The 27,440-nt window shown below is 38.0% G+C and overlaps 1 protein-coding gene and 1 long non-coding RNA gene across 6 annotated transcripts in view; both read right to left on the reverse strand.

The window, feature by feature from the left end:
• The window catches only part of LOC144040316 (uncharacterized), a 30,176-nt gene extending 21,784 nt beyond the window's left edge, over positions 1-8,392 (reverse strand). Inside the window, exon 1 of the long non-coding RNA XR_013289690.1 lies at positions 8,327-8,392. This is a non-coding gene — a long non-coding RNA (uncharacterized LOC144040316). The remainder of the gene's footprint in view (positions 1-8,326) is intronic.
• A 2,138-nt stretch (positions 8,393-10,530) lies between these two features.
• Positions 10,531-27,440, reverse strand: part of LOC144040282 (retinal-specific phospholipid-transporting ATPase ABCA4-like) — a 33,756-nt gene continuing 16,846 nt past the window's right edge. For 2 of the 5 annotated variants that reach the window (XM_077554367.1, XM_077554366.1), the window contains exons 16-51: positions 26,891-27,112; positions 26,609-26,813; positions 26,454-26,531; positions 25,617-25,784; positions 25,245-25,422; positions 25,049-25,180; positions 24,486-24,625; positions 24,042-24,179; positions 22,591-22,787; positions 22,412-22,514; positions 22,015-22,220; positions 21,896-21,950; positions 21,749-21,829; positions 21,359-21,525; positions 20,964-21,088; positions 19,365-19,463; positions 18,992-19,181; positions 18,817-18,911; positions 18,689-18,721; positions 18,015-18,120; positions 17,644-17,718; positions 17,406-17,575; positions 17,146-17,323; positions 16,947-17,062; positions 16,718-16,865; positions 16,435-16,558; positions 16,190-16,319; positions 15,440-15,560; positions 15,274-15,336; positions 15,095-15,201; positions 14,631-14,772; positions 13,481-13,615; positions 13,304-13,407; positions 13,138-13,230; positions 11,401-11,650; positions 10,531-11,330 (exon numbers count right to left, since the gene is read on the reverse strand). In XM_077554367.1, the coding sequence (XP_077410493.1) occupies positions 11,211-11,330; positions 11,401-11,650; positions 13,138-13,230; positions 13,304-13,407; positions 13,481-13,615; positions 14,631-14,772; positions 15,095-15,201; positions 15,274-15,336; positions 15,440-15,560; positions 16,190-16,319; positions 16,435-16,558; positions 16,718-16,865; positions 16,947-17,062; positions 17,146-17,323; positions 17,406-17,575; positions 17,644-17,718; positions 18,015-18,120; positions 18,689-18,721; positions 18,817-18,911; positions 18,992-19,181; positions 19,365-19,463; positions 20,964-21,088; positions 21,359-21,525; positions 21,749-21,829; positions 21,896-21,950; positions 22,015-22,220; positions 22,412-22,514; positions 22,591-22,787; positions 24,042-24,179; positions 24,486-24,625; positions 25,049-25,180; positions 25,245-25,422; positions 25,617-25,784; positions 26,454-26,531; positions 26,609-26,813; positions 26,891-27,112 (4,794 nt within the window). In that variant the 3' untranslated portion in view covers positions 10,531-11,210. Of the gene's footprint in view, positions 11,331-11,400; positions 11,651-13,137; positions 13,231-13,303; positions 13,408-13,480; positions 13,629-14,630; positions 14,773-15,094; positions 15,202-15,273; positions 15,337-15,439; positions 15,561-16,189; positions 16,320-16,434; positions 16,559-16,717; positions 16,866-16,946; positions 17,063-17,145; positions 17,324-17,405; positions 17,576-17,643; positions 17,719-18,014; positions 18,121-18,688; positions 18,722-18,816; positions 18,912-18,991; positions 19,182-19,364; positions 19,464-20,963; positions 21,089-21,358; positions 21,526-21,748; positions 21,830-21,895; positions 21,951-22,014; positions 22,221-22,411; positions 22,515-22,590; positions 22,788-24,041; positions 24,180-24,485; positions 24,626-25,048; positions 25,181-25,244; positions 25,423-25,616; positions 25,785-26,453; positions 26,532-26,608; positions 26,814-26,890; positions 27,113-27,440 lie in introns of those variants that run through there. The other 3 variants (XM_077554368.1, XR_013289684.1, XR_013289685.1) reach the window with 3 other exon arrangements.

Here is a 27,440-nt window from a genome sequence, read left to right on the forward strand (position 1 = left end):
ACTGGCGAGTACCCAATACCCTGTTGCATTATGGGGGGAAAATGCCACTGAGTCAAAGCAACAAAACAGGATTAAACAAAGTATCCACATACTATATGACTTGACTGCACATTTCATTACTGTGAAGGATTAGCCTACTAGTAGTCACTGTGCCAGTATGGGACTTTGGCACCTGTCCCCAAAATCCCGCCGTGCATCATAGCGCATCCTCGGGATTCAGCGCTGAGCAATGTAATCATGTTAAATAGGCGAGCAGATGTTGTGGGAAGCTGCGCAGGTTTACCTCACAAACACTGCAGAGTTTTGATAATGGACATAAAAGCCCCTATTGCATGTATTTTTAATGATTATACTTTATTGAATGATGTTCATGGGATGTGATTGTGTTGTCGGTTTAGCCATAGTCTTGTAAACAACATTTATTGGTGTTTTTAGGCGCGGATTCTCTAAATGAAAAAGTGCTACCAATTTGTTGTAATATTGAAATGCCACAGGTACTAATTTGATTTGTAGATTGTTTTCCCCTTTATTGGTCAAAATGCGGATTACTTTAAAGCAGAATTGGCAAATCCAGGTCCACAAAGTAAAAACCCTGCTACAGTTTGGCTTTAGCCCCGGGTGCTAGCTAGCTAGCTCCCTAGCTAGCTCCCCGGGTGCTTGTTTACCTACTAGGGAGCTAGCTAGCTAGCACGAGAGGCTTAAGCCAAACTGTGGCATGGTTTTTACTTTCTGAACCTGGATTTGCCATCTCTGCTTTAAAGTGTGCCCACTTTACTATCCTGTAATTGTGCTTTCATCCACTGAGTAGTGGAATACATTGTGGTCATCTATGGACATATTATTCTAGGTTTCTTTTTTCCTTTTCTTATTTTTGTAGCCTTTGTAATATGTCCTTTATTATTATTATTCTTATTATTATTATTATTATTATTAGTGTCACCAGCTATTATTCTAGTCTTCTGTTCCTACTCGCCTGTGTCATGCATCATCTAAAATGTACCACAAAATGGCCGCCATAACTTACACCCTTGGGTTTTGTTTCGTTTTAATGTTAAATTCACAATGTGATTTCTCTAGAAATGAAACACGTTGTTCTTCATGGTCTGCGAAAGAAGCCTACAAACAAGAATGCGCTTGCGCTATTGATAAAATATATTTTAAATGAGAATCTGTGATTGAATGAATATTGAGTAGTGAAAAGGCATTCAATTTACAACTAGGGATGGCAGTAGACTCCATCTTAATACACATTTCACCATGAATAATACTTTGGCCATCATATTTCTCTCCCAGGCTAATAAATCACAAAAAGGTGGCCATGTCCAGCCTGTCACATTATGAGCATGAGAATAATAAGAAAAAGCCTTTCCCATCATTCTTTGCCTTTGGGCCGTGCTGAGTTGCTTGGTTGGTGTGCGTGAAAAGTAAGAAACTGATTGAATTGAGAGCATATTTCTATGCCTCAGTCTCTCAGGTACACTCATATTCTACTACAGAGTGAAAACAGCAGGCTAGCTCTAGATTTCTGATTAAATATAAAAAAATATATCGTCATAAAGGCACCCCGCCACCCTGTATTATCAGTACGGATTCAGTTGTTCATTTCTCAGAGTTGGCACCTCTGAAAAGAACATCAGAATGGTCACGGAAAGCCATTTCTCACTGTATTTCTCTCATTAACCACATATAGAGCTGCAGGTATTTGCAGCAAAACACTGGGGAAGTGTGCTCATTTTTTATGCTGTCTTGTGCTGTGTTTGAGCAATCTAGTTGGAGAGTGGATATCGAGGGAAAGTTTTCCTGAGAGTTGTGCTGGATAGCAATCATTTAGCCTCGGGCTCGTTTGCAATCGCTCAGGTCACCTTGACTGTTAGGGGTAGACTTAACATTAGCCAAACACAGGCTATGACCTACGGCCCACAAAACACTAGCTGTTATTTTGGTTTTTGTAATTAATAATAATAATAATAATAATTTGTAACTAATTTTGTTAGTTAAATGTGTTAGCTATATTTGTTACAAACGTGGCGTTTCAAATTATTTGTTAGCATTGAGCCAGCAGACATTTTAGCTACAGTAGGCTTGTTAGCATTCAGATAAGCTACTGTAATATAACTTATTCTTTTCAGAGTAGGCAAGTGTCAGTGTTGCTGCACAGTTTCAATGTGAACATTTGTTACCTAAAGGTTTAGAACTACCTCAGCGTTGCCGCTGAATTTGTCAGCTAAATTCATTAGCTAAGTTTGTTACAAAAGTATGGCGTTTCACATTATTTGTTAGCATTGAGCTAAGCAGGCTATGCGTTCAGGTAAATACAAAATGTGTCTTCTTTTTTTTTTATTGAAGAACTGTTCATAATCTAACAAACTGCACACACATGCTCGGAGGGGGGCGGAAAACTGATTAATGAGGTTCTTCCATTGAAAGCAATTACTATTGTAGCATAGAAGATTGGGTGGATATTCATCACAAAGATATGAGTACTGGAGCGGTCAAAATGGTAAACTATATTAAAGGTTGATTAATGTTCTTACTAATTACACTTAAAGTGATGAGATGGTTCACTTGTGATAATAATCCTTAAGAATAATTTCAAGGACTTTATGTAGTGGAAATTCACACTTTTTTAGTTCATAATACCGTAGCTCAAAAGTGCTCAACTGTGGGGAAAAAAAAGGTGACCTTTGAACTCACACGGGCAATTTGACAGACAGAAGCTCAAAGGCAAATTTTTCCCATTACAGCATGGTACTGATAAGATGCATATCAATTGACTGTCCATCATCGTATCTTATCGTATTTTGCCTCAATTTCTTCTACTGAACAAAATTGAAGTCGCGTGCAAGCAAATTAAATGAGCGTCGATTAATCACATGATCTTTTGAAATGTATTAAATGTGTTTACATTTTTGAATGGTAGTTAACACTTTACTTACTCTTGTCTTAATGAAGCTCCTCACGAAATAATCCACTCTCCTCGATAGCTATCGCCTTTAGAGGTCATTTATGGTTTTACATCTCCCTTAGAGATCAGGCTGACTACTCGCTTATCTAATAGGACCTCTCTCCGAAAAAAATGTGCTGTCGAGGAATTTCTTCAAGTCCTTCCTGAGTGCTGGCACTGCAAATAATAGTGAAAGCGCCTGACGTCACACAAATGTCAAACTTTTTGACAGCGTGTCAAACATAAGAAGCGTCAGTGATGAACTCTGACATCCGTTGCCCTTTCATCAACACGTGACCGAGTGGCTTTGTAAATAAACCATGGATGATGGGACGACACGCACACACATATGCTCCAAGAAGCCTCAGGCAATGTTGCGAGGATCTCTAACTGACAAACCCAAAGGAGTTACCTGTGCTTGAAACAGCAATGGAGTTACTTAAACCATACGGCATTTTTTATTTTATTTTTTTTATGGATGTTGTTGCTCCCTTGGAGAATAACACCAAAAAGTTAACATTTAATATTCTATACAATATTTCTGATCATAGTATTCTGAAATCATTAGCCTTAACTACCATAACAAAATCAAAAAGTCTCTATTGCATATTGACTTTTTCGGGACAGTGTGATGAAATTCGCAGCAATGAAAAGCGCATGATCCTACACTGCAGTAGATAGTTTTTAAAGACGTTTTAATGAGGACGCTGAATGAAGGGAGCTCATTTAAATGAGATCCAAGTAAAGCCAAGTTACAAAAAAAAGTGAGATGCTGAAATACTGCAACAAATTGCATCAGTGAAGCTTAATGAAACTCCTGAAAGTGTTTCATCTAAAAACCGTATCAAATGATTTCCTCGAATAGTGGCATCTCGACTGATAGAAAATTATCATTCAATGCATCAATTTTTTTTTTTAATGAGTTGAATCTGAATATTCTGAATGTCTGTTTTAATGCCGATGTCTTATTACAGACAAAATGCAGCTTTTACACAAACTGGTTTAGATGGACTCAACGGCGCCCCTGCTGGTTTTAGCCAAGTACCGCACAACAGTTGGCCTCACTTGTTTTAACCCTCCACTTCAAACTGACCTAATTTTAAGTTTCTCTAAAAGTATGTCACCACTTCTAAATATAAAATTGTTGCATTAATATAAATTATTTCTTTTGGGGTTCGGATGCTTTTGGATCATGAAAATTCCCTGTGTCAAATTGACCCATTTAAAGTACAAATAGTGTAAGGGCTTAAGTGTTATCAAGTATAAATATCAACTCAATGAGCAACCATTACAATTAATCGTGAGTTTTTAAAAAATAATAAAAAATCCAATATTTTTGCCTCATTAAATAAAAGCATTTTAAATGGGTTAAAAAAATATTTATTTTTAATGTTAGACACTTTGGGGAAATTATTTAATTAAATAATTAATTTAATGGATTAATAAACACCATAGCTGCACATGAGAAAGAAAATATAGATTTCAAAAGAAGAAGAAAAAACTTTATTTGAATTATGCTTTTGCTGGCCTAATTTGGATTTATTCTTTAAAAATAAATAATAAATATTGACACTTTATAGCTCATTATACATGTCCGAGTCAAATTGACACATTTTAAAGTGTGTGTGTGTGTGGGGGGGGGGGGGGGGGGTATTGCAAATTTATTAATTTAACAAATTTACCTAGACACAATATTGATATTCCTGTGAAACAAAATCTAGAATAAAAATATATATTTATACTAAGAATTTTTTTTTGTTTCGTCTTAATTTATCAAGCACACCAAAATCAGTCAATCAAGCAATTGCCTATTGTTTATATATTACAATGTCTTTTGATAAACGCCTACCTGAGCAGCTTTCAATGAAGCAAATATTTGACATAATTTTGGACCCTTCAACCCAGCAGAAAATATCTGCTCAGGCACTGAAAACCAGCCGAATCCCATCTGTATACACTCAGAACCAAAATAATAATTTGTGATTTCACAATTTTGACCTTGACCTAGAGCACAAAGTGGAGGGAAAAAAAAGTTCTGTTTGTAAAAATGAATTATCTTTATTCACCACTTTGTTAATTGAAAATAGTTGATTTGCATCTTTGCATATTTAGAAGAGCTCTAAAGTTAATACTTAACAACTATTTATTTACTAATTAAATTTTTAGTACATGCCGCGGGCCGCTTAAAATTGGACATCAGTCCACAAATGGCCCCCGGGCCATAGTTTGGACACCACCGCTCTAAAATAACAGCATTAATTACCAAAATAATTTTCATCAAACGGTAAATTATATGTATTATTAATTGTTAGCCATTCATTTTCATATTTTACACCAAAATGATCAACTCAAACTTCAGTTACAATATTTTATTGAATTCCTGACCAGAAAAAAAAATGTTAAAATGTTATGTTGTTCATTTCTGCGCCGCATCACTAATAAATGTCTGCTTCTCTACAGTTGGACACTATATGAGGAATACAGTGTTTGCACTCAAGTCTTTATAGTAAAGCAGCAGTAGCTGGAATTTCCCATTTTTCTCCTAGCAGCAGTGAAAACTGAAAAAGAAAATAAAAATAATAAAATTCATCCTTGAGAGACGTTAAATGTGTGAACTGAAAGAGACGGTGGGGGGGGCATCTGAGAAATGCTGAAGTTTAACTTGAAATGATTTCTCCTCGTCTTTCTTTGACAGCCTTTCTTTCTGCCCACTTTGAACTCCTCTTTGTAGAATTTTCCGTTTTTTTTTTTTTTTTTTCATAAAGACGACTTTGCCCTTTTTCCTCATCCTTTTTCAAAGTCGTTCAATTCTGAAATTGTCTTTTTGTGTGTGGTTCTTATCACCCAAGCTAAACCTTACACTTCACATGTTCTTCACCTAATAGCTGCCAGCACAGGCGTTTATTCTTTTCGTTCCGTGAGGTACCAAACATCATAAAAGAGCAGCTTGCACTTCCCAAAGTTTGTCTTTTATATCTCCACCTCCTCTGACATTTACAACGTGCGCTAAGTTGCCCTGAAGGTCATTTCCATTTCCTCCTTTTGACTTGCAGCCTCCCCTTCACCCGTTTTCTCTCAGTTCACTTAACGAAGTAATCACGGGAGCACCTCATGCAAACCAGGTTGGGATTTTATTTAGCACTAAACTTCCACTGTAGACTGCAAAATATTTGATTGGATATGCTACTGTTATCAGTATGCCTTTGATTGAAGTCACGGTTATTCACGTGGAGTAGAGTTCTCTATCCAGCTGTTTTCTGTACCACTTTTCCAAACTGACTCCAGGCAAAAAACATACTACTCCCTGTTTTGGGCAACAGACAATCACAGGGCACAAAGATGGTAAAGAAATTACTAAAGCAAAACGATTATTTGGAGAGAAACAACCCTGAAAATTAGGGGTGTCAGGTGATTAAAATTTTTTATTTGAATTAATCGCATGGCTTCAATAGTTAACTCACGATTAATCGCAAATTTTATATCTGTTCTAAGTGTACAATTACTTTTTTTGTTTTTACGTTTTCATAAGTGGGGGAGGAAATAAACTAATAGAAATATGGCTGCATCTTTTAGTGATTGATACAGAATTTCAGAATTCATCAAATTGAGTTAAAATTTAAAATATCTACTGTACTGTAAAGAAAAACGAGTGTGATATTGACTTGTGTTGAGGTCATTTTTCTGCCTCTAGGTGGCATTATTGTATTTGTAAGACTTTGGTGACAGCTTGCATGGCTTCAATAATTAACTCACGATTAATCACACTTTTTTTTTATCTGTTCTAAATGTAAAATAAAAAAATTACCGAAGTTTTTATACTCTTTATTTAACATAAAAGTGTGAGGGGGGGGTATTAAACTAATAGAAATATGGCTACATGTTTTAGTCATTGCTACATAAAAAGAATAAGAATTCATAAAATTGAGTTTAAATTAAAAAATATGTACTGTAATGTAAAAAACAAAAATAGAGTGATATTGATTTGTGTTGGTCATTTTTCTGCCACTAGATGGCATAATTGCATTTGTAAGACTTTGGTGAGAGCTCGCATGGCTTCAATAGTTAACTCACGATTAATCGCAAATTTTATATCTGTTGTAAATGTACAATAAAAAAAATTCCCAAAGTTTTCAGATTTTTTTTAACATAAAAGTGGGAAAAAATATGTTAAACTAATACAAATAGGGCTGCATCTTTTAGTCATTGATAGAGTAATTTCATAATAATTCATAAAATTGAGTTAAAATTAAAAATATGTACTGTATTGTAAAAAAATGAGTATTGATTTGTGTTGGTCATTTTTCTGCCACTAGATGGCATAATTGCATTTGTAAGACATTGATGACAGAAAATTAGCTTGTAGTCATGAGCTAGCATTCTAATTAATTGTTATAAGGTGAGTTTTAAAGAGAACTTGACAAATGCCTAATTGTGGTCTAGTGGTGAGCTCATCACTCTCACATACACTCAAGAGGCTCTGGGTTCGAATCTCAGCTCCTGGCCTTCCTTCCGCTATGGAATTTGCATGTTCTGGCTGAACTTGCGTGGGTTTTCTCTAGCTTCCCTCCCACGTTCCAAAATATTTTGGAATTGTCCTTAGGTGTAATTGTGAGCATGAAAAGTTCTCGCCTGAAGTCGAACCTGATTGGCTCCAGTTACCAGAAGACCGCATGAGGACAAGCAGTAATGAAATGCATGGATGGGTAATAAAAGTGTACTTTAGAACAGTTAGCATGTAATCATGAATTAAATAGATTAATGTATATAATCTAGCAATCTCGTTAAACCAAGATTACTTATTACTCTAGTTAACGAACTTGATCAAAGATCTCTTTGTTCCTTTTTATATTTCATCCAATTGTCCCTCTGATACTAGTTTATCTGTTGAAAGGGAAGATGGTTTATCTTAATTGTCCTTTTAGAGGATTTAATTAGTGATGTTGTTAAACAGCACTGAGATTTTTATTGTAATTCATTATGCTACGGATTGACTTGATCGGTTTTGGTTGTATACATCAAGAAGGGTGACATAATAATAAAAACAGATTGATATCTCCTTATACAGTACAAGGGAAAATTTCATGTGCGCGCACACATTAATTCAAGCAATATAATGCAGCATTAATTATTTAACAGGCCCCAAGCATATGCAAGTGGGCAACGTGCTAAAGTGTAGAACAAAATGTGGCCCACAGAATGAATAATGTATTTATTCAAATGCACAATATATGCTGTAAATCAAACGGCCACATTGTCATCAATTTGAATTATGATAGCCAGTACAAGAGCTGTATCAAACAATCTGTTTTTACACAGGTAATCATTTCCAGTTGTATGTTTTTTATACAAACAGTTGGATCTCTGGGAGACCTGCCCACTCACCAAGTGTAGAGAAGATCAACAAATTCATTCGTTATTCGTCCATTTCTGAAAACGTATGCGTGAGCCTTCTGCACTTCCGCCCAACAAAACATGCCACATACATCCGACTTCCGGGTTTCCGTCCACTGATGGCCGCGTTCCAACACTCGCACCCCCATGATGGACAGGAGCAAGCAAGCCGCAGGGCGCCAAAAGCTGATGTGTGAAAACCAGGAAGTCGAAAGTCCCGCCTCCTCCGTGGCATATACCCCATAATGTCTCCTGGAAACTATTATGTCTCTTGTTGGTCAATGTGTTAACACTTAATCATGATCTTTTTGACTGGGATTGAAAAAATACAACCTAACTGTATTCCACTCCAACATGGCTCAGAGGCACTAGCATTCGTCTCCAGCAGAGGGCAGTATTATTCCACATGGAGAAAGGTGTGAGGCATGAGACGTTGGATCGAAGTTACATATTTAAGAAAAGAAGAAGAAAAAAAGAAAAACTCACCTCAAATAAATAAAGTAGCCCATTAAGCTTCTTCGAGACTGATTTCTTCTTTCTGTTCTTGTACTTTTAGTGGAAATTTCTAGAAAATAATAAATGTGCTCCAATGCATCATACAATAAAGATGTTGCCTACGTGGATCACAAACAGCCCCCTAGCGTATTAAATATCGGTGATAATATAATAGTATAAGGTGGTGTAATGATTACCTTACAATTTTAAGGCTTTCTCCATGTACTCTGGTTTCCTCCAAAATAGTAAAAAATAAATCAATAAATAATTTAAAAAAATAATGCACATCCGGGTATGTACGGAAGCATATTGCATTCACTTGGGAAAAAAATATTGTTTTTTTTTACTTTATTTTTCTAGAGCTTTGTATTTTTTTCTGTTTTTCAGAATATTTGTTTCTGTTTTACTAAATATTTTTTTCTGTCAAAAAAATATTCAGAAAAACAGGCTGAAAAAAAAATATTCAGAAAAACAGGAGGGGGAGGGGATTATTTAAAAAAAATAGAAAAAAATATATTTGAAAAAAACAAGGGGGGGGGGGGATCTTAAAAAAAGAAAAAAAATCCGAAAAACAGAGCTGCTGTTCTGTTTTTTTTTTTTGTTGGATTTTGAGTTTTTTGTTTGTTTGTTTTTACCTCTGAACTCCAAGTGACTTGTTGCAGACTTGCTAATAGCATAAGCGGACCCTTTCCCGCATACCTCCATATGCAATAAGATGGTCATGTTTACTGACTGGCTCTCAATAAAGGAATGAATGTGTATACTGTATTGTGGTGGGAAAACCCCTTTAAAAAAAATATGTGAATGCAATACGCTTCTTCTCCTGATGAGTCACAAGACACTGGGGAGGGAAAGGGACCTACTTTGTTCAATTTGGACATATGTTCACATTTTAAGTTATTTTCAGGGAATAATAAATTTACACTGTCATATAAACCGTACAATTGTGTCAAAGTGTCAAGTGTTGTCCCATGACTATAGATATAATTAAATATCTGCAGAAATGTGAGCGGTGTACTCGCTGTAGCAAGACAACCGACAATGCAGGGGTGGGTTATCATTGATGTTCATTGAGTGTTGCCATAGAGAAGGAAATAGCCATTCATTGTCACGCATTTACAAATGTATGGATAACTGCTGTGGGTTGTCATTATTGACTCAATATAACCATCAGACAGGTCCAGATTGGAATACTTAACAGTTTATAGCCATATAAAGTCTGGTTATAATTGTAGCATCTGGAGTGGAGTTGTCTATCCATTTGTTTTCTTTACCACATATCCAAGAAGGCTTACTACTCCCAGATTTGAGCATTCAATCACAGGGGGCAAATATGGCAAAGAAAGACTAAAGAAAAACTATTATTTGAAGAAAAAAATATATTATTTGAATTGTATTGTATTTATTTTGATTATTTTTTTAATATCCTTTGATATCTATTTTTTTAAATACTCTTTGTCCTCAAAATAGCAAGACAATTTTTTTAATCATTTTTATACTGGTGCAAGGTCAAAAGAGGATTTTCAATATTAAATTTTTCATGTACCAAAATAACTTTTTTGATTTTATCAAGTGACCACCACAAACAAAGAGGATCATCCCACATGAGCCCCCAATTATTACATTTCCCCCCAAAACAGAGATATCTTTATTCACATATTTTTTGTTTGTCTATAAGAGAGAATGCACAATATCATGACAAGGTTTTGAGGAAAATATTTAATTGTCTTTGCGAAACATTACATAAAATGTCTTTTCTGTTAGTAAGTGCTTACCAGTCACATGTATGACAAAGCGCAAAAAAATACTGAAAATAAATCATAATAGGCCGATCACATAGTGTTGAGAAGCACTGAATAGCAGCTAGATAATTACAACAATTTCTGCACGTTTAAAAAATAAATAAATAAAAAAGCTTCAATTAATTCTATATCAATAAAGTGCTAAGACTTTCCTAAACTCCACAAGTGCTTATTCCAGGAAGGCAAAAAAATAAAAAATAAAAGTCAGGCTTGGCATCGGAAGTTGATCCTTTAAAAAGCTTCAAATCACTGACATGTCATTACTCAGTCAATGTCATTGTCCTGAATCTAGAGCTATTTTTAGCTCGCAAGGCCTATAAGGTGAGCAAAAGAGCATCTAATTGTAGGCACGTTATTGCTGCGCTCTACCAAAAAAGTCAAGCTGAACATGTTGAAGCAATGCATTTTAAGGTTTGTCTCATTGGAAAGCTGCATTTTACAAGCCAGCTGTGTAAACGGTACAGTGCTGCTGCTGTTGGAATGACTAAAATGTGAACTTTTTAAAACTATGAAGAACAAAAATAATGAAAAATACTGGTGTACCGACAATGTCCTGCAGCCAACAGACTAATGAAAGTTCACTTCCTACATCTCCTAACCGGGGTTCCGTGATGGCCTTGCTGGGCCCCCGCAGCTTTTGGATGCAACACAATCGCATCATCCTCTCTTGACTGCTGCTTGGCAAAATTCACAAACACCTAGAAAGAAACAGAATTGTGTTAGATTGGGGGGGTGGACACAATCAATATTTTCCCAACTGTTTTTTACCTGATCGAGAGTTGTCTGTGACACCGAGTAGTCCTCAATGTTGAGCTTGTCTTTGTTAGCGAGGACCATCTGAAAGATCCTTGCCAAGGATGAGGAGGGGATCTTGTACTGCAGGGTGTTGTAGTGTTTTTCCCTCTGGATGCAACCAGGGAAGGTGCTCTCCATGAAGGCTTCTGCCGGGTTCAGATCCGGTGCACCGCCTGCCTTGGAGGCTCTTATCTTCATGGTCACCACATACCCGTCGCCGAATCTGTGTTGGACCAAAAGGCAGATCAAGTCATTCAAAGATTTCTTTATGATTATAACCCGCCCGTCCGTCCGTCTTCTTCCGCTTATCCGGGGTCGGGTCACGGGGGCAGCAGCTTTAGCAGGGAAGCCCAGACTTCCCTCTCCCCAGCCACTTCAGCCAGCTCCTTCCGACGGGACCCCAAGGCGTTCCCAGGACAGCCGAGAGACATAGACTCTCCAGCGTGTCCTGGGTCGTCCCCGGGGCCTCGCGCCGGTAGGACATGCCCGGAACACCTCCCCGGGGAGGCGTCCAGGAGGCATCCGAACCAGATGCCCGAGCCACCTCAACTGGTTCCTCTCCTGATTATAATCCCTTCATACTAAATATGTCGAGTCAAAAAAGAAAGTGGTTGGATGAATATGTGCAATATGAATTCACATTTTAACGGAACGTATGGTGTTCCACAGGGTTCGATTCTAGGGCCTCTGATGTTTTCATTGTATTTGCTGCCCTTGGGTTCCATCTTAAGAAAAAAAAAAGCGGTGATTGTAAGCCTGAACCATGAAATATTTTTTGTAAATAGGAGTATTTATTGGTCCTTTTGAACAAACAAAAAAATAATAGTTTTGAAAATCAACTTCCACATATGACTTTCGATTGGTGCCATATTTGGTACAATGCTTTAAATGTGTACATATATAACTGTCAAAAATATAACACTAAACAGACATATCAAGCATTTTAGTTTTTCCAAAAATCTGAATTTCCCACTATTGACCAACTCTAGTCCAGCACAACTAGTTATCTAGCAAAACTAAAGGAAAACTAAAACTAAAATAAAAAAATATATATATAAAAAAAAAGAGAGAGCAATGATGATGACATGTCAAATCAGTAAAATTACTGAATGAACAATACTGAGCTCTACAGAAGAAGAAAAAAAAACTAAAGGAAAACTACTTCCAACAAGGTTAAGAACCACTGGATTAAAGTTGACTAAATTCATAATTGTGGGAATGCTGAAGCACATATGTTATTGTGATTTTTATTCTCCACACATTCTTTTTGATGTGTAACAACTCCCACATAATGCTTCCGATTAACACCGTTCAAATTTCAACTTGCTTCAAAAATTCACGCCTCTAGGGGTATATATCGTCTGATTTCACATTACTTACAGTATTCGCACAATTTAATGTTAAATATCAACTTTTCCCCAAAGTTAGCATTCAACATCAGATGACACTTTTCAAAATAAATACGCTATTAGCCATGATTTCAAAAAAGTCAAGTTAGTTCAAAGGTTGGAGCAATTGCCTTCCACCACGGAGTACCTGGGTTCAAACCCCGCTTGGACCATATTTGAGTACTTTAGCAATTTATCTTTCAATTTACTTCAAATCTTAGCATTCAGCTTTTCAGCATTCCCACAAAATTTCTGTAGAAATTGCTCTTCGTCTCGTTGATAATAATGTTCTATACAGTGTTCCCACCCAAGTCTGACCTACTTGTATTTGAGCTGCTGAATGGTCCCCAGACATTTGAAAGATCCATTCACCATGATGGCCAAACGTGTGCACAACGCCTCACATTCCTCCATGCTGCGAAAAAAGACAACTATTATGAGGAAAACTGTGCAGACCACATTTTATGAATACGCATATTCCCAGTTACCTGTGCGAGGTGAGAACGACAGCTCGTCTGTCCCGGATCACACTCACAATGGAGCTCCAGAGGAAGCGTCTGGAGAGTGGGTCCATGCCGGTTGTGGGTTCGTCCTTGTGGCGCGCAAAGAAACACGCGCCGTCATCTCGCAATGTAAACCAAGGCATTTTTGGGGGGAGGGCTCACCAGCAACACCAGAGCAGGGCAGCCAATCATGGCAATGGCTGTGGACAGTTTCCTGCGGTTGCCTCCGCTGTAGGTTCCAGCACTTTGGCCCGCATACTCGGACAGACCCAGCTTCTGAATGGCCCACTCGGCAATCTGCGCAATCAGACTTCAATCATTCAAGATGAATGGGCAATGTGAGTCGTGATTGTTTTACATTGCAGGGGTCATATTACGTAAAAGTGATTTTTTTCCCCCTTTAAATTGCTTGGAAACAAATGCACACCCATTAAGTATGACATAATAAATTAAAAATTTAATATAAATAAATACATTTAAATAATTATAAATTATTTTTAAATTATAAATAATTAAGATGAATGGGCAATGTGAGTCATGACTGTTTTATTTACATTACAGTTGACATATGTAAAAAATATTTTTTTTATTGCTTGTAAATAAATGTACACCTATTAAGTGTGACAAATTTAATAAAAAAATAAATAGAAATAAATAATTATAAATTACTATTCACTTATTAAATTATAAATAATTAAGATGAATGGGCATTGTGAGTCATGACTGTTTTACAATACATGGGGACATATGTAAAAATATGTTTTTAATTGCTTGTAAATAAATGCACACCCATTAAGTGTGACAAATTAAATTAAAAATTAAATATAAATAAATAATAGTAAATTATTATTCACTTATTCAATTATAAATAATTAAGATGAATGGGCAATGTGAGTCATGACTGTTTTACATTACAGGGGGGGGGATGCAAAAATTATTATTATTACTCCAGTTTTAATGCTTGTAAACAAATGCACACCTATTAAGTGTGACAAATTAAATAGAAAATTAAATCCAAATAAATAATATTATTCACTTATTAAATTATAAATAATTAAGATTAATAGGCAATGTGAGTCATGACTGTTTTACATTACAGGGGACATATGTAATGCTTATAAACAAATGCACACCTTTTAAGTGTGACAAATTAAATTGAAAATTAAATATAAATATGAATAAATAAATAATAAATACAAATAATTATGAATTATTATAAAATTATAAATAATTAAATTGAATATCTCTTTTAAATGACGAACCACTATTTAATGGTTCTGTATGTGGTTTGAAGTCCAGTGAGCCCTCTCACCCTGCTGATCTCAGCTTCAGGTACCCCGCGGAGGCGAGCGTAAAGATGAAGGTGTTCTCTTCCGGTCAGAAGTTCATCGATGGCATCAAACTGTGGGCAGTACCCCATGTTCTGGTGGACGTCTAGGATGTTGGTCAAAATGCTGATGGGTGAGGGATTTCAAAAAACAAAAACAAAAAACACAGTTTGCACATTCACTGACTTGGTTTCTGGTTAACAAATGTTAAATGTACATAATAATAATAATAATAATAATAATAAAAATGTGACCTTGGTGTATTAAAGGGGACAAATCATGTAAAATTGACTTAATTGCTTATACAGCTACTTTTGCCCCTTTTCATGATAGGTGCCTAGCACCAAATTGCCACTAGATGGCGCCAAAGTAATGTTTTTTATTTACCATGGCTTAGCAACAAATTTAAACGTTTTTAAGGAGATAACGGAATCTTCTTACAACGAACCTGTGACCAGCAATTGAGGCATTTCCTGTGGTGACATCAATGTCTCCAGTTAACATCTTAAATGTGGTGGTCTTCCCGGCGCCATTTACCCCCAGGAGACCAAAACACTAACAATCAAAAGGGATAAAACACATGACATGAAGTGTGTTAATTGTTTCCTTTATTCAACTTATACAAACCTCTCCTGGTGATACACCAATACAGATCTGATCCACTGCGGGAGTAATGGTTCCTGTGTAAATCTAGTGAGGAATAATGTAAAAGATAGGGGGGCGGGAAAGGAGTGAATTACAGTTTAAGATTGTTTTAGTAATTCATCAAATCACACAAACAAATAAATTTTACCTTGGAAAGGTCGCATACGTGTAAAATGTCATTTGTTTTCCTGCTTTTGTAGATTCTCTCTCTTTCCTCAGCCACATCCAAGTCTTCATCCAGAATAGAAGGTTTAGGGCCATCTGGTGTCCTGCCAATGGATCGTTTTGACAAAGCTCAATTAACTCATTCACTCCCAGCCATTTTCACTGAGGCAACCCCCTTCGCTCCCGGCTGTTTTACTGGATTTTGACAGATTTTACAAGGCCCAGAAATTTTGTGTTTTATTGCTGTAAAAACATGGAACCCATCAAAAGAAATATTAGTGTCTCTTTTTTTCCATTAAAAAAAAAGTATATTTGTATCTGTTTCCGTTTTACAGTAATTAGCATTAGAATATAGCTAAGTTTCAACATTATTCACAAACCTGGGAAAAAGAGCTTGTTGCAACATGGCCCTGGCTGATCTCTTATACTCTGCTGCCACCTGCTGGTGTTTTTTTTATAATACCTACCATTGCTTTAAGCAACCTCTTTAGTTCAGAGGTTGCATCAAAGCCTTCTGTATGCTCTAGCATAAAAATGGATAAATAGTATTTTTTATTTTTTTTAAAGTATAAAAACGTATTTATACGTTTTTGGGTTTGAATGAGTTCAAGTATTGTAGAACAACTGCTATTGATTAAAACGGAGTGTTTTTAGGCCATAGCATGGCTCCCGATTCTTCTTAGAAAAAAAAAAAAAACATGTTTGATATTGGTTTGAGCTCTTGTAATCTTACCAGTGATCCAGGAAGAAGCGATACTGACAGAAAATATTCAAGGTGAAATAGACGAATCCCTCAACTGCCATGAAGAATAGGTTCTTCCCAATGAAGTCCCAGTCATAGGGGTCTGGGCTGTGATCCTCACCTAATAACATACTGCAAGTCAGCCCCACTTGAAACCGGTTGATTTGGTTATTTTATAATTATCTTGTTTGACAGTAATTGATGCCATGTGCTTTGTTTTATTTACAATACATTACCAAAGCGAGTGAAGATGTCAGTCACAGCCTGGTTGAAGGCCATGTCTATGAGGCCTCTGCCCAGGCAGTAATGAGGAAAGATGAGCAGCACGCTCTTCAACAGCTGGTTGAACTTGTACAAAGCCTAGACAACAGCCCGTTAAAAGTAAGGACATTTAACTTTAACACTAACCCTAAAAAAAAATAAAAATAACACTAACCCTAACCCAAAAAAAAAAAAAAAAAAAAAAAGTAAGAACATTTAGAAGACGGATTTCAGAGAACTAGGCTTTTCCTTTCTTACCGTGGTGCCTTCGAAAAGGTCCAGGATGAAGGTGATGGCGCTGCTGTTGATTCCTATGAAGAGGTTGATACATGACAAAGAAACATAGGCTGTGCTGGGGACGCTGAACATGTAGGACATGGGGTACATCAGGGGGGTGACGGACCAGCTGAGAAAAACAGGTGGAAATTGCTTCAGTAAATTCAAATTCAATAATGACACAAAATCTGTTATTATTTTGTACACCTACCCATAAAGCATAAGTAGCGCAATGAGTGGCTGCAGATTGGTTGTTGAGGTGTAACACTTCTTATCAAAAAAGATAAAAATCTGCACCACCATCAGTGCACTGATAGAGTAATTCACCTGTAAACACATCAAAAACGACATTTATTTGATTTATCGTCCACAAAAGATAACCGTCTTATCAGCGGGGGTCTAACAGGTACCATGTCCCAGAGAAAGTTGGCCATCCAGTAGATTAGCGGGCTGACACCACTGACGAACTGTAGATGTTTGGCCTGGGTGACCCTTTCCTGGATGAGATAGAGGACGAAGCTAGCCGGGACAAAAGACATGGCGAAGATGACGCAGATGGCGACCACCGCATCCACTGACGTGTTCAAGCTAGTGAGGAGAAAGAAAAAAAAGAAAAAGAAAATCCAGCAACCTCCTTGGATATGGATATTGTTGGAAAGTGGCCACTCACACAGTGATTTCCGATAGTTGCCCTTTGGTGAGGTTCAGAGGGTGGTTGATGGCCGTGATTCCGTATTGGTCCAGGTGAGTTCCTTTTGGCATGTTTGCGCGCAAGATGGCGTTGTTAGCCACGTTCATGAACGACACCATGGCGTGCCAGCCCTTGTTGTTGTACCATACCTGCACAACGATTGACTAAGTTACGTTATACATGCAGCAAAACCACGAGAAAATCGGTGATTACTCGCCTTAACGTTGTTCTGCGTCTCCATGTACCTGAGGAATGTACCGATTTCCCTCAGTGTTTGTTTACAGTGGTCGCCCTGCAAAATAATAATAATAAGCCTGTCAGTGACGACAAAACAGTTTGTTCAGGAGAAGAAGACTAAGATCTGTGGTCTGACGAGACCAAGAAAAGAACACATAAAATATTGCATTTTGGGCATTTTCACTTAGGGGTGTACTCACTTTTGTTGCCAGCTGCATTTTGAGTTATTTTGAGGGAACTATACATTTACACTGTTATATAAACTGTGTTGTCCCATAAAAATGTAGAATTAAATATGTGAAGAAATGTGATGGGTGTGCTCACTTTTGTGAGATACTTAAAAGACATTACCCCAGTAACGTTGAACATTTGTCCAAGTTGAGCTGCTAAATCCTGGATGAACTTTGGCTGCGGCTCTAAAACAGGAAGCTGACCTCCGACTGATATTCCTCCATACCTGGAAACAACACACAGAATCCTCAACTTCACTGGAACCTCAATCTGCACTGAGAGGGCGAATTCCACCGATCTCATCAATAGGATACAGTACAGGTAACCTAGCTTTATTTAACCATATAAAGTCAAACGTATCATTAAATGCAAGACATTTTGAGCCCTCTATTTCATGAGTATAATGATTTTTTCTCAATTAAAACCGACGTATTTGATCTGACACATGCATTGCACGGATAATCCATTAGAGGGCAGTATCACCCATCTGATGGGTTTTACAGCGACCTTGCAAGATCGCCCCAATTGAGGAAGGTGAGACACCTATATTTATTAATAGTGGGAAATGTTCTTTCTGATTTTTGGAATTATTATTATATTTTTGACAGTTATAGATGTACAAATTTAAACAATTGTGACCGGATGTATCAAATATGACACAAAAGTCATTGATTTTCAAAAAATAAAAATTGTGTTTGTTCAAAAGGACCAAAAAATACTCTATTTACAAAAAAAAAAAAATTTTCTCTCATAGATTTCACGGTTGAGGCTTTTATGCAAATGAAGTACATTACCTTTGTTCATTCACCCAATATTTGCTCTTTAAGCTGAAAAAAAAAGAAGCAGATTTTTATATTTTATTTCACCATTTTGCAAAGCTATGATACATTTTTTTTAATTTAATTTAAAAAAAAGTAAACACCTAATTCTGATGAGACTGGGGTACGTTTTCACCAGGTAGTCCGAAATATTCCTACCAGTTAGATCCATGAGAACATCTCCTGTTGACTGAATTCTCTGAAGCACAAAGCCAAAATGACATTTCAAGTGAAACCCTTCATGAGGACCGAGCATTCTGATCTTTCTGTGACGAGTACCTGCGGGGGTGGAAGACCTCCGGCTCCTTCGGGGCACGTGGGCAGCATGGTGAGTTTCTTGTCGGTGCTGCACTGACAATCTGGAGACGGTCTGACCGAGTTCCATTCTGACTCAGCCAGCATCTCGATCACTGAGGGGTTAACCAGGAGCATCTCCCACTCTGTTGTGATGTTGTTACATGGGAACTCTCTACCGAAAACAGTGACGAGTGCGACGTTTATAAGATCAAGTGGGATTTATAGACAGAATTAATTACGTTTTTGTTGTTGTGTCACCACTGAGGCAGGCTAGGGGGAGGGTATTCAGTCACAATTGTCCTCCAAAGGTCTTTAAATATCATGCGTCTACTGTAAAAGTGTGACATTTACTCACTCTAGCGGTTCATCTGCCATGCAGCGTGTCCCAAAGCCCGGCCTGTTCAGCAAGACTTCACCAAAATGTCTCATCTGGGCATCCGAAGGACGTTCATTACTGCAGTGGAGCAAGTGACAACATTACAAAAAGAAAGTAGAGCTGCAAGTAGTGATAAAGGTCTGTCGCAACCCTGGCCACGTTGGGGTACTGGCATATAGGACAAGAACGCTCGAAAATGTAAATGGTTTTGCCAGGCTTAATGTGTGTACAAAGTATCACGAAAGTCCCTCAAAAACTGCATTTTTGGGGGGTAAATGGCAACAGCGTGCAATTTAATACAAAGCTTTCAATATTTTTTTATCTTAGACATCTTTTAAGACAAGTTCCTCTCTCTAAAAAAAAAAAAAGGCAAAAAATGGCTCCTACTTCCAAAATAAATTCTAAATGGCTGACTTCCTCCAAAACACTTTTTTGTAGTTCTGGGGCTACATACAGTATGTCCATTTTCGTACAGCCGGGAATGTTTCTTTAAAAAATTTGTAGGGGTTGTTACTGAGCCATTCTCACAAGAAAACTCACAAACTCACAAGATGTCTCTAAATTATATTGATATATATTGATTTTTATGCCAGGAAATTCAACATATTTTTATCTTAAACCTCTTTAGATGAAACATGCAACAATCTCTAGGATGAGTTTTGAGATCCTTTTTTTTTTAAAGCCAAAGATATATAAATAAATATTTGGGACAAATTGCAAAGTAAATAAAAATGGCGGACTTCCTGTTATTGTTTAGCTTTCTTAAAATAATCACCTACATTAATTTCTGGACTTTAAGCCGCTACTTTTTCTTACTTGCATTCGACCCTGCGGCTTATACAAAAGTGCGGTTTATTCATCGCGGCGCACTATAAATGAAGCGCAAGAGTGTCAGGCAGAGCAAAACAAACAAAGTGAGCCCAAATACAGTAGGAGAGACAGAACGTGAGATAGACCATTTGCGCCCTCATTATGGAAAAGAAAGTAGCGGGAACCCGGTGTGGTAACATTAAAACACCTGCGGCTTACAGTCGGCTGCGGTTTATATGTGTAACAAACTCGAGTATCCCTCAAATTTAGCTAGCGCGGCTTATAGCCAGGTGCGCCTTATAGCCAGGTGCGCCTTATAATCCAGAAATTACTAAATAATTTTTTCACATTTTTCAGGAAACACAAAAAAATTAACCATTTGTATGATGAGGAGATGATTTAGGCAAAAATAAATAAAAAATAATCATTTTTGCCCCCCCAAAAAATGACAGAGGCAATTATTTTAAGAGGGTGCTGATATGGCCCCAAAAGACTTTTGTATACGTCGCGGGCTATCATACATGCCAATTTAGGTGGATTTAGGTTTAAAGTACAAAAGAGAAAGCAAAACAACAAAGCAGCCCAACGTTGGGTCAAATTGACACAAGTAGCGGGTCAGTCCAATTTTTGACCAACATTTGGGTTATTTTTAACCCAGCAGTTTTAAGCGTGATACATACTTTTGTGAAATAATGCTAAGATCTCTGTTCATTGACAACAACAACAATACATTTTTGTGACTCTCCGCAATTATAGCATTGGTCTCACCTGAAGAAAGTATACTGTCGGCCATACATCCAAGGACTTAGAGTCATGCTTGGATACTCCCCAAACGGTGGAACGATCAACGTGAACGTCAGTGCCAGGAAAACAAAACTGGCTGGTAAAACAATCTAACAGACGGAGGATAAAAACACACTCAAAAATGTTGCTCCAACAAATGGTAGAACACAATTTTTTTTATTATTTTTTTTCCTGGAGAGCTCAGTATTGTTCATTACCGATTTGACATGTCATCATCATTGCTCTCTCTTTTTTTATTTTTTTATTTAAAAGAACACAATTTTAATCAGTCTTCATTAAAAGGAGGGCTAAACTCTATTAAGTAAAAAATAAATAAAAAATACAACGCTGTACGTGGGCGGTTCTGCCACCAAGGTTACCTGAGCAAAGAAGTCTTTGCAGGAGCGAGTGGTGTGATGCAACCTCTTGATCAGCAATGCGAAGAACTGTTTGATGGCCAAACACAGACCTTTGACCTGATACGACCCTCGGCCCGCGTTACCTTCAGGACCTTCACACGGACTGGTGTCCAGAGGCTCGTCGGAGTCTGAAACAACATGGCACTAACATTAAGTAAACGCATCTGCACATGTTGCATTTGTGATGGCCTACGGGAGGCTAGTCGGCAAGCAGCAGAGTTTTGGTGACTTTTAGCCAATGGATGATCTCGACCAGCATTGTACTTTGTGGAAGCACAAAAGCCTATCCTTGCTTTTCTGCCCTAAAGTGGCCGCAGCGGTTCAGAGCTGTAAGCCAAACGCTACTGTCACCTTTAGGTTGCTCCATAGCAATCGCCACTCTGTTGAACCCACAGAGGCTAGCTCGAGAAATCTGCTGCAGTGATTTATTGTCTAAGAGAGGCAGACAATGAGTTATAAGGATGACGATACAAAAAAAATGACATTGATTCTTTTTACCTTGAATGCATTTCTTGTTATTTGCATATCCATCAGCAGTGACTTTTAGGAAAATCTACAAGAAAACAAACATTATCAAATATATTTCGCAGTAATTTGATTCTATCATGGATGCCTACCTCTTCCAACGACGTGTCAGACACGCCAAAACTACTGAGTCCGATGTCCTGCAGGGTTTCCTCCAACTCCCTGAAGAGGCTGGCGTAAGCCCGCGGTTGGAAGTCGTGACTGGGAAGCAGGTAGGTCATCTCTTGACCAATGGCCTCGATCAGACGAGCTTGCGGCACGTGATGGTGAATCAGGGCCGTGATGCGTTCGATGTTACCTGGAAATGCAAAAGACAGGCTAAATGTTCACTTCTCAACAATTACCAATGCCGTTCCATCATCATATAGAATAATTACAAGGTCGTTCTAGATGTGTCACATTGGGTATCTTTTGGATGGTTCAATCATGTGGAAGGTGAACAAAATAAGTTGGCGGCATACTGCTGATTGAGTTTAATGCAGATTTTACCATCCAATTGTCTGTCTGGAGCCCGACCCTCCTCTTGGTTGACTTTAAACTTCAAACACTTGGAGCACTTACAGGAGCAGTTTTCTGAACAGACATCACCATCCTACAGGGTAAGCAGAGATGATACGGTTTAATTATTTGGAAAATAATTCTGCATCATTTAATATTCGCAAACATACAGCTCCAGGTTCGACCATCTTTGGAGTGCCGTATTTCATTTGTCGCACGAGAGTGAGGTAGAAACCGGCGCCAAAGCAATTCTTGAGAAAGATAGGAGAGCCGCAGCAGTAGAGACGCCCCTGAGAGATGATGGCAACCCTGTCACTCAGCAGGTCGGCCTCGTCCATGTGGTGGGTGGACATGATCACTGTACAGCCTGAAAAAAGGGACAGAGTGGGATAAGCACAATTAAAATGGTTGGGATGTGTTCATTAGTCTCTGCGTGATACAATCAGCGGAAAGCGATACAGTTTTTGTGTGTCAATTGCTGGATGTAAAATTTTAGAACACTCTAAAAACAGTTGGGTCAAAATTAATCCAATTTTGGATCAAAAATGGACTGATCCACTTTATGGGTATATTTGACCCAATTTTCTGGGTTGTTTTATGCAAAATTACACCATGTTTTTTTTACACAAAGTTGGGTCAAACAATCCCAAGTAGAGAATCTCCCAACTGTATGGGTTGTTAGATACAAAATGATCCTTTTTATTTTTTGTACAAATCAACCCAAAAAGTTGGGTCAAATTGACCCAAGTAGAGGATCTGCCCCAACTTTCTCGGTTGTTTTATACAAAATTAACTTTTTTTAAAAAAAAAAAAAATTTTTATAAATCAACCCAAAAAGTTGGGTCAAATTGACCCAAGTAGAGGATCTGACCCAACTTTCCCGGTTGTTTTATACAAAATTAACTTTTTTTTCTTTTTTTTAATAAATCAACCCAGAAAGTTGTGTCAAATTGACCCTAGTAGAGGATCTCCCAACTTTATGGGTTGTTAGATACAAAATGATCCTTTTTATTTTTGGTACAAATCAACCCAAAAAGTTGGGTCAAATTGACTTAAGTAGAGGATCTGACCCAACTTTCTCGGTTGTTTTATACAAAATTTACTTTTTTTTTCTTTCTTTCTTTTTATAAATCAACCCAGAAAGTTGTGTCAAATTGACCCTAGTAGAGGATCTCCCAACTTTATGGGTTGTTAGGTACAAAATGATCCTTTTTATTTTTTATTTTTGGTAAAAATCAACCCAAAAAGTTGGGTCAAATTGACCCAAGTAGAGGATCTGACCCAACTTTCTCGGTTGTTTTATACAAAATTAACTTTTTTAATATTTTTTTTATTTTTATAAATCAACCCAGAAAGTTGTGTCAAATTGACCCTAGTAGAGGATCTGACCCAACTAAATGGGTTGTTTTATACAAAAAGACCCAATTTTTGACCCAAAGTTGGGTCAGACTATTTACAGTATATATACATCAATTTTCTGACTCAAGTTGTGACTCAAAGTTGGGTCAAATTAACCCAAGTATAGGATCTGTCCATTGTTTACCCTAACTGGGTTATTTTTGACCCAACTGTTTTAAGAGTGAGCTTTTTACCAATTTTGTCCAGCAGGGCCCACTGTTACCTGCACGGTATTTGAGCAACAGATCCCATATGGAGCGTCTGGAGTAAGGATCCACCCCGGAAGTGGGTTCATCCAGGATCACCACTTTTGCGCCTCCAACAAATGCCAAGGCCACTGATAGTTTCCTCTGCATGCCCCCTGAATGAGAACAGCTTTACATTTGCATGACATTTAGACAGTCCCCTTCAAAAGTATTGGAACGGCAAGCTCAATTCCTCAAGCTCACTTGAGAAAATTGGTGGCTTCAACCAAAAGGTGCTCTGTCGTGAGTTGTTAAACACATCTAGAATGCCATGAAATAAAAGCGGAACTATTATCTCACAAAGATAAATATCTTTTGATCTGCAACCCAAATGTCTTCAACAACAAAAATAAAGGAATTGACCTTGCCGTCCCAATACTTTTGGAGGGGACTGTACATTGCATATTGGCATCCAAACCGACCTGACAGATTTTGTGTCAGTTCATCCCTCTTGTGTGGTAGACCGAGATCTTGGAGCATATTCTCCACCTCCTCCTCGGCCTCCGCCATTGGACGGCCTTTCAGCAGTGAGTGGAACAGGATATGCTCAGCAACAGTCATACTGTAAAGTCACAGCAGGTAGAAATAGAGAGACATTTTGTTAAATCATGCAGTGCTACGTTTTGGACAGATAACATCCAAAATATTGTTAAAAACTGGAGACATTTTTATTCCATTTGGGTACATATCACACTAAGGGGCCAAAGCTAGGCCTGGCCTGCTATATATTTATTTTATTTTATTTTATCTTATTTAGGCTAAGGAAAATCAAGTATGTCTAATTCATGTTTGTTGCTAAATTGATTTATTCTTGTCATTTTGGCAGAAATTCTTCACTTTATGCAGATATTTCCTTTTCACCAAATCTCGTCGTAATATAAATTGAAAAGCAGTGTTTATACCTTTTTTTTTCTTTTCAAAGTCCTAAAGACCCTGTGAGGGAAACCATAACAATGTGGCCCGTGATAAAAATGAAATAACTTACTACTGAAAAAGAGTGTTGTGCTGTGGGCACATTCCCAGAGACAAACGGATGGTGTCCATGTCCGTGCGGATGTCTTTCCCATAAATGGAAGCCGTGCCCGAGGTGGGAGGGAACATACCAGTCAAGATGGACCTACAAGATAGAGGAAAAGGGTTTGTGTGATGAAACGTTATCCCCCACCCATGTGTTCACATACATAGTGGTGGTCTTGCCAGCCCCATTGTGCCCAAGAAAGGCAGTAATCTGGTTCTCGTAGAAGCTGAGGGTGAGGCCGTTCACGGCCGGCCTGGAGCGACTGCCGAACACTTTGACCAGGTTCTGGATACAAACGCCCCTCACCAGGTCAGCTGGTTCTGCCTCAAAAAATGTCTGCCCTAAACAGTGTTGACAGTGATAACAACGTTATGACAGCACAACACAAAGAGGAAGGAAACGGTACAATACCAACACTAGAATGTCAGGTTTGTACAGATTTTGCAATGTATCACAATGTTACAATAAAGAGAAAAAAAAAAACTTCACACAATATAATCTAGTTGAACCAAAAATAACCAAACTGATACAGTACCATTAGTCTCCTGGTTGTCATCTCGCTGGTCCCTATGTTCACATGTTCCGGTTGCCTGTGCATTTTTGGGTTTCTCCAGGTTTTCCTGTTCCTCTTTATTCTGTGGCTCCACTTTATCCTTGAATGCCAGGTTATCTAAGCCTTTTTTAGACAGCTCGTGTTTATTGTCTTAAAAAAAGAAAAAGAAAAGAGAAGTAGAAAATCAATTTAAGGCCTTGTTCAGTTCTTCACATGCACAACCGGAAATAGCAAATAAGTGCGTAAAAAAAAGTAAGAAAGAAAGAAAGAAAGAAAGAAAAAGAAGCTGTCAGTCAATTTTTTAACCGTAATTAATCAGATGATTTCCATAGTTAACTGTACTCGCGATTAATCGCACATTAACCACACTTTATATCTGTGCTGAATGTACAAAAAACATCTTCTTCAAGCTTTTCTTACTCTTAATTAACATGAAGTGGACAAATATGGTTACTAAATACAAATGCGGATGTGTCTTTTAGTTCATTAAGTTATTTTATAGTAAGTAATTCATAAAGTTACAGTTAACAGTTAGGGTTAAAAGGAGTGTGAAATGTTGAGCCACAGATTTGTGTTGAGGTAATTTTCTGCCACTAAGTGGCATTAGTGCTTCATGTTGGACTTTGATACCATGAACACTACATTTTTCTTTTCAAATTCACTTGAATTGGTATTTGGAACATGAGGCAACTCATGGACCGCAGGCCATTTTGTTCATTGTATATTACAACTAGTCACCAGTGCGGAAACCCTGTAAGAGTTACAGTATAGGTATAAGGTAATACATAAGTGGCAATGCATGAATGGTAAAAGGCCTACCTGAAGCTGGAGTGACAGTGTTGAGCCAATAACAGGGCATGAAAGGGAAGTAAAATGGTCGACCAATTCCGTACTGGCCTGTGGAGCAAGAATCCATTTCAAACATGTTCACACTTCTTTATGTATAAACCCACATTTCTGTCTGTCAAACTGACCAGGGAAGATGTTGTCCAGGTACCACGCAAGTGCAGCATAAAGCAACGTGTCCAGGCCCATCATGCAGATTGAGGTGAGGAACGAGAACTCGTCCCCCTCAAGAGGACTAGTCTGGATGTTGTCCCACTGCAGACCCTGACCTTGCTCCTCATAACGGGATAGGTACTCTGTCCCAAAACCAAAGGCAACTTGGGACAAAAGACTCTGAAAGACAAAATATTAAAAAATTAGACGCATCAAAATATACGGTGAATTCAGAGGTGTTCGGATGTTCTGCTTACCACCAGGATCTTAATGTCTTTGGTGATGCGATCTTGCCAAGCGAAGCAGAAGAGGTGCGGCAGATAGAGGGCGAAATAAATGATTCCGCAGCAGGCCGCTGCCAAGTTGGCCTGGTTGAAGAAGACGCTGAGGAGAAAGCATTGCATGATGGTGGCCGTGGTGAAGGTGAGAAGAAAGAGAAAGAGGATGAGGGGGTTGCTGTAGTTCAGTACCCTTCCTCCCTGCAAGAGTCATAAACAAGCAAGAGATGTTATTCAAATTTGGACTTCACAGTGTACTTAACATGATTTCTGAACCGCAGAGATGGCAAATCCAGGTCCAGAAAGTAAAAAGCCAGGTGCTAGCTGGCTAACTCCCTAGCTAGCTCCCAGGGTGCTCGGTTACCTGCTAGGGAGCTAGCTAGCTAGCTAGCACAGGGGGCTAAAGCCAAACTGTGGCATGGTTTTTACTTTCTGGACCTTGATTTGCCACCTCTGCTGAAACGGATATCAAATCTCTAACAGGTTTTTCCCCTCCAGATTATTGCCACTAAGGGGCGCTACAACACAC

The sequence above is a fragment of the Vanacampus margaritifer genome, chromosome 20 (genome assembly GCF_051991255.1).
Source record: "Vanacampus margaritifer isolate UIUO_Vmar chromosome 20, RoL_Vmar_1.0, whole genome shotgun sequence".
In the NCBI taxonomy this organism is placed as follows: Eukaryota; Metazoa; Chordata; class Actinopteri; order Syngnathiformes; family Syngnathidae; genus Vanacampus; species Vanacampus margaritifer.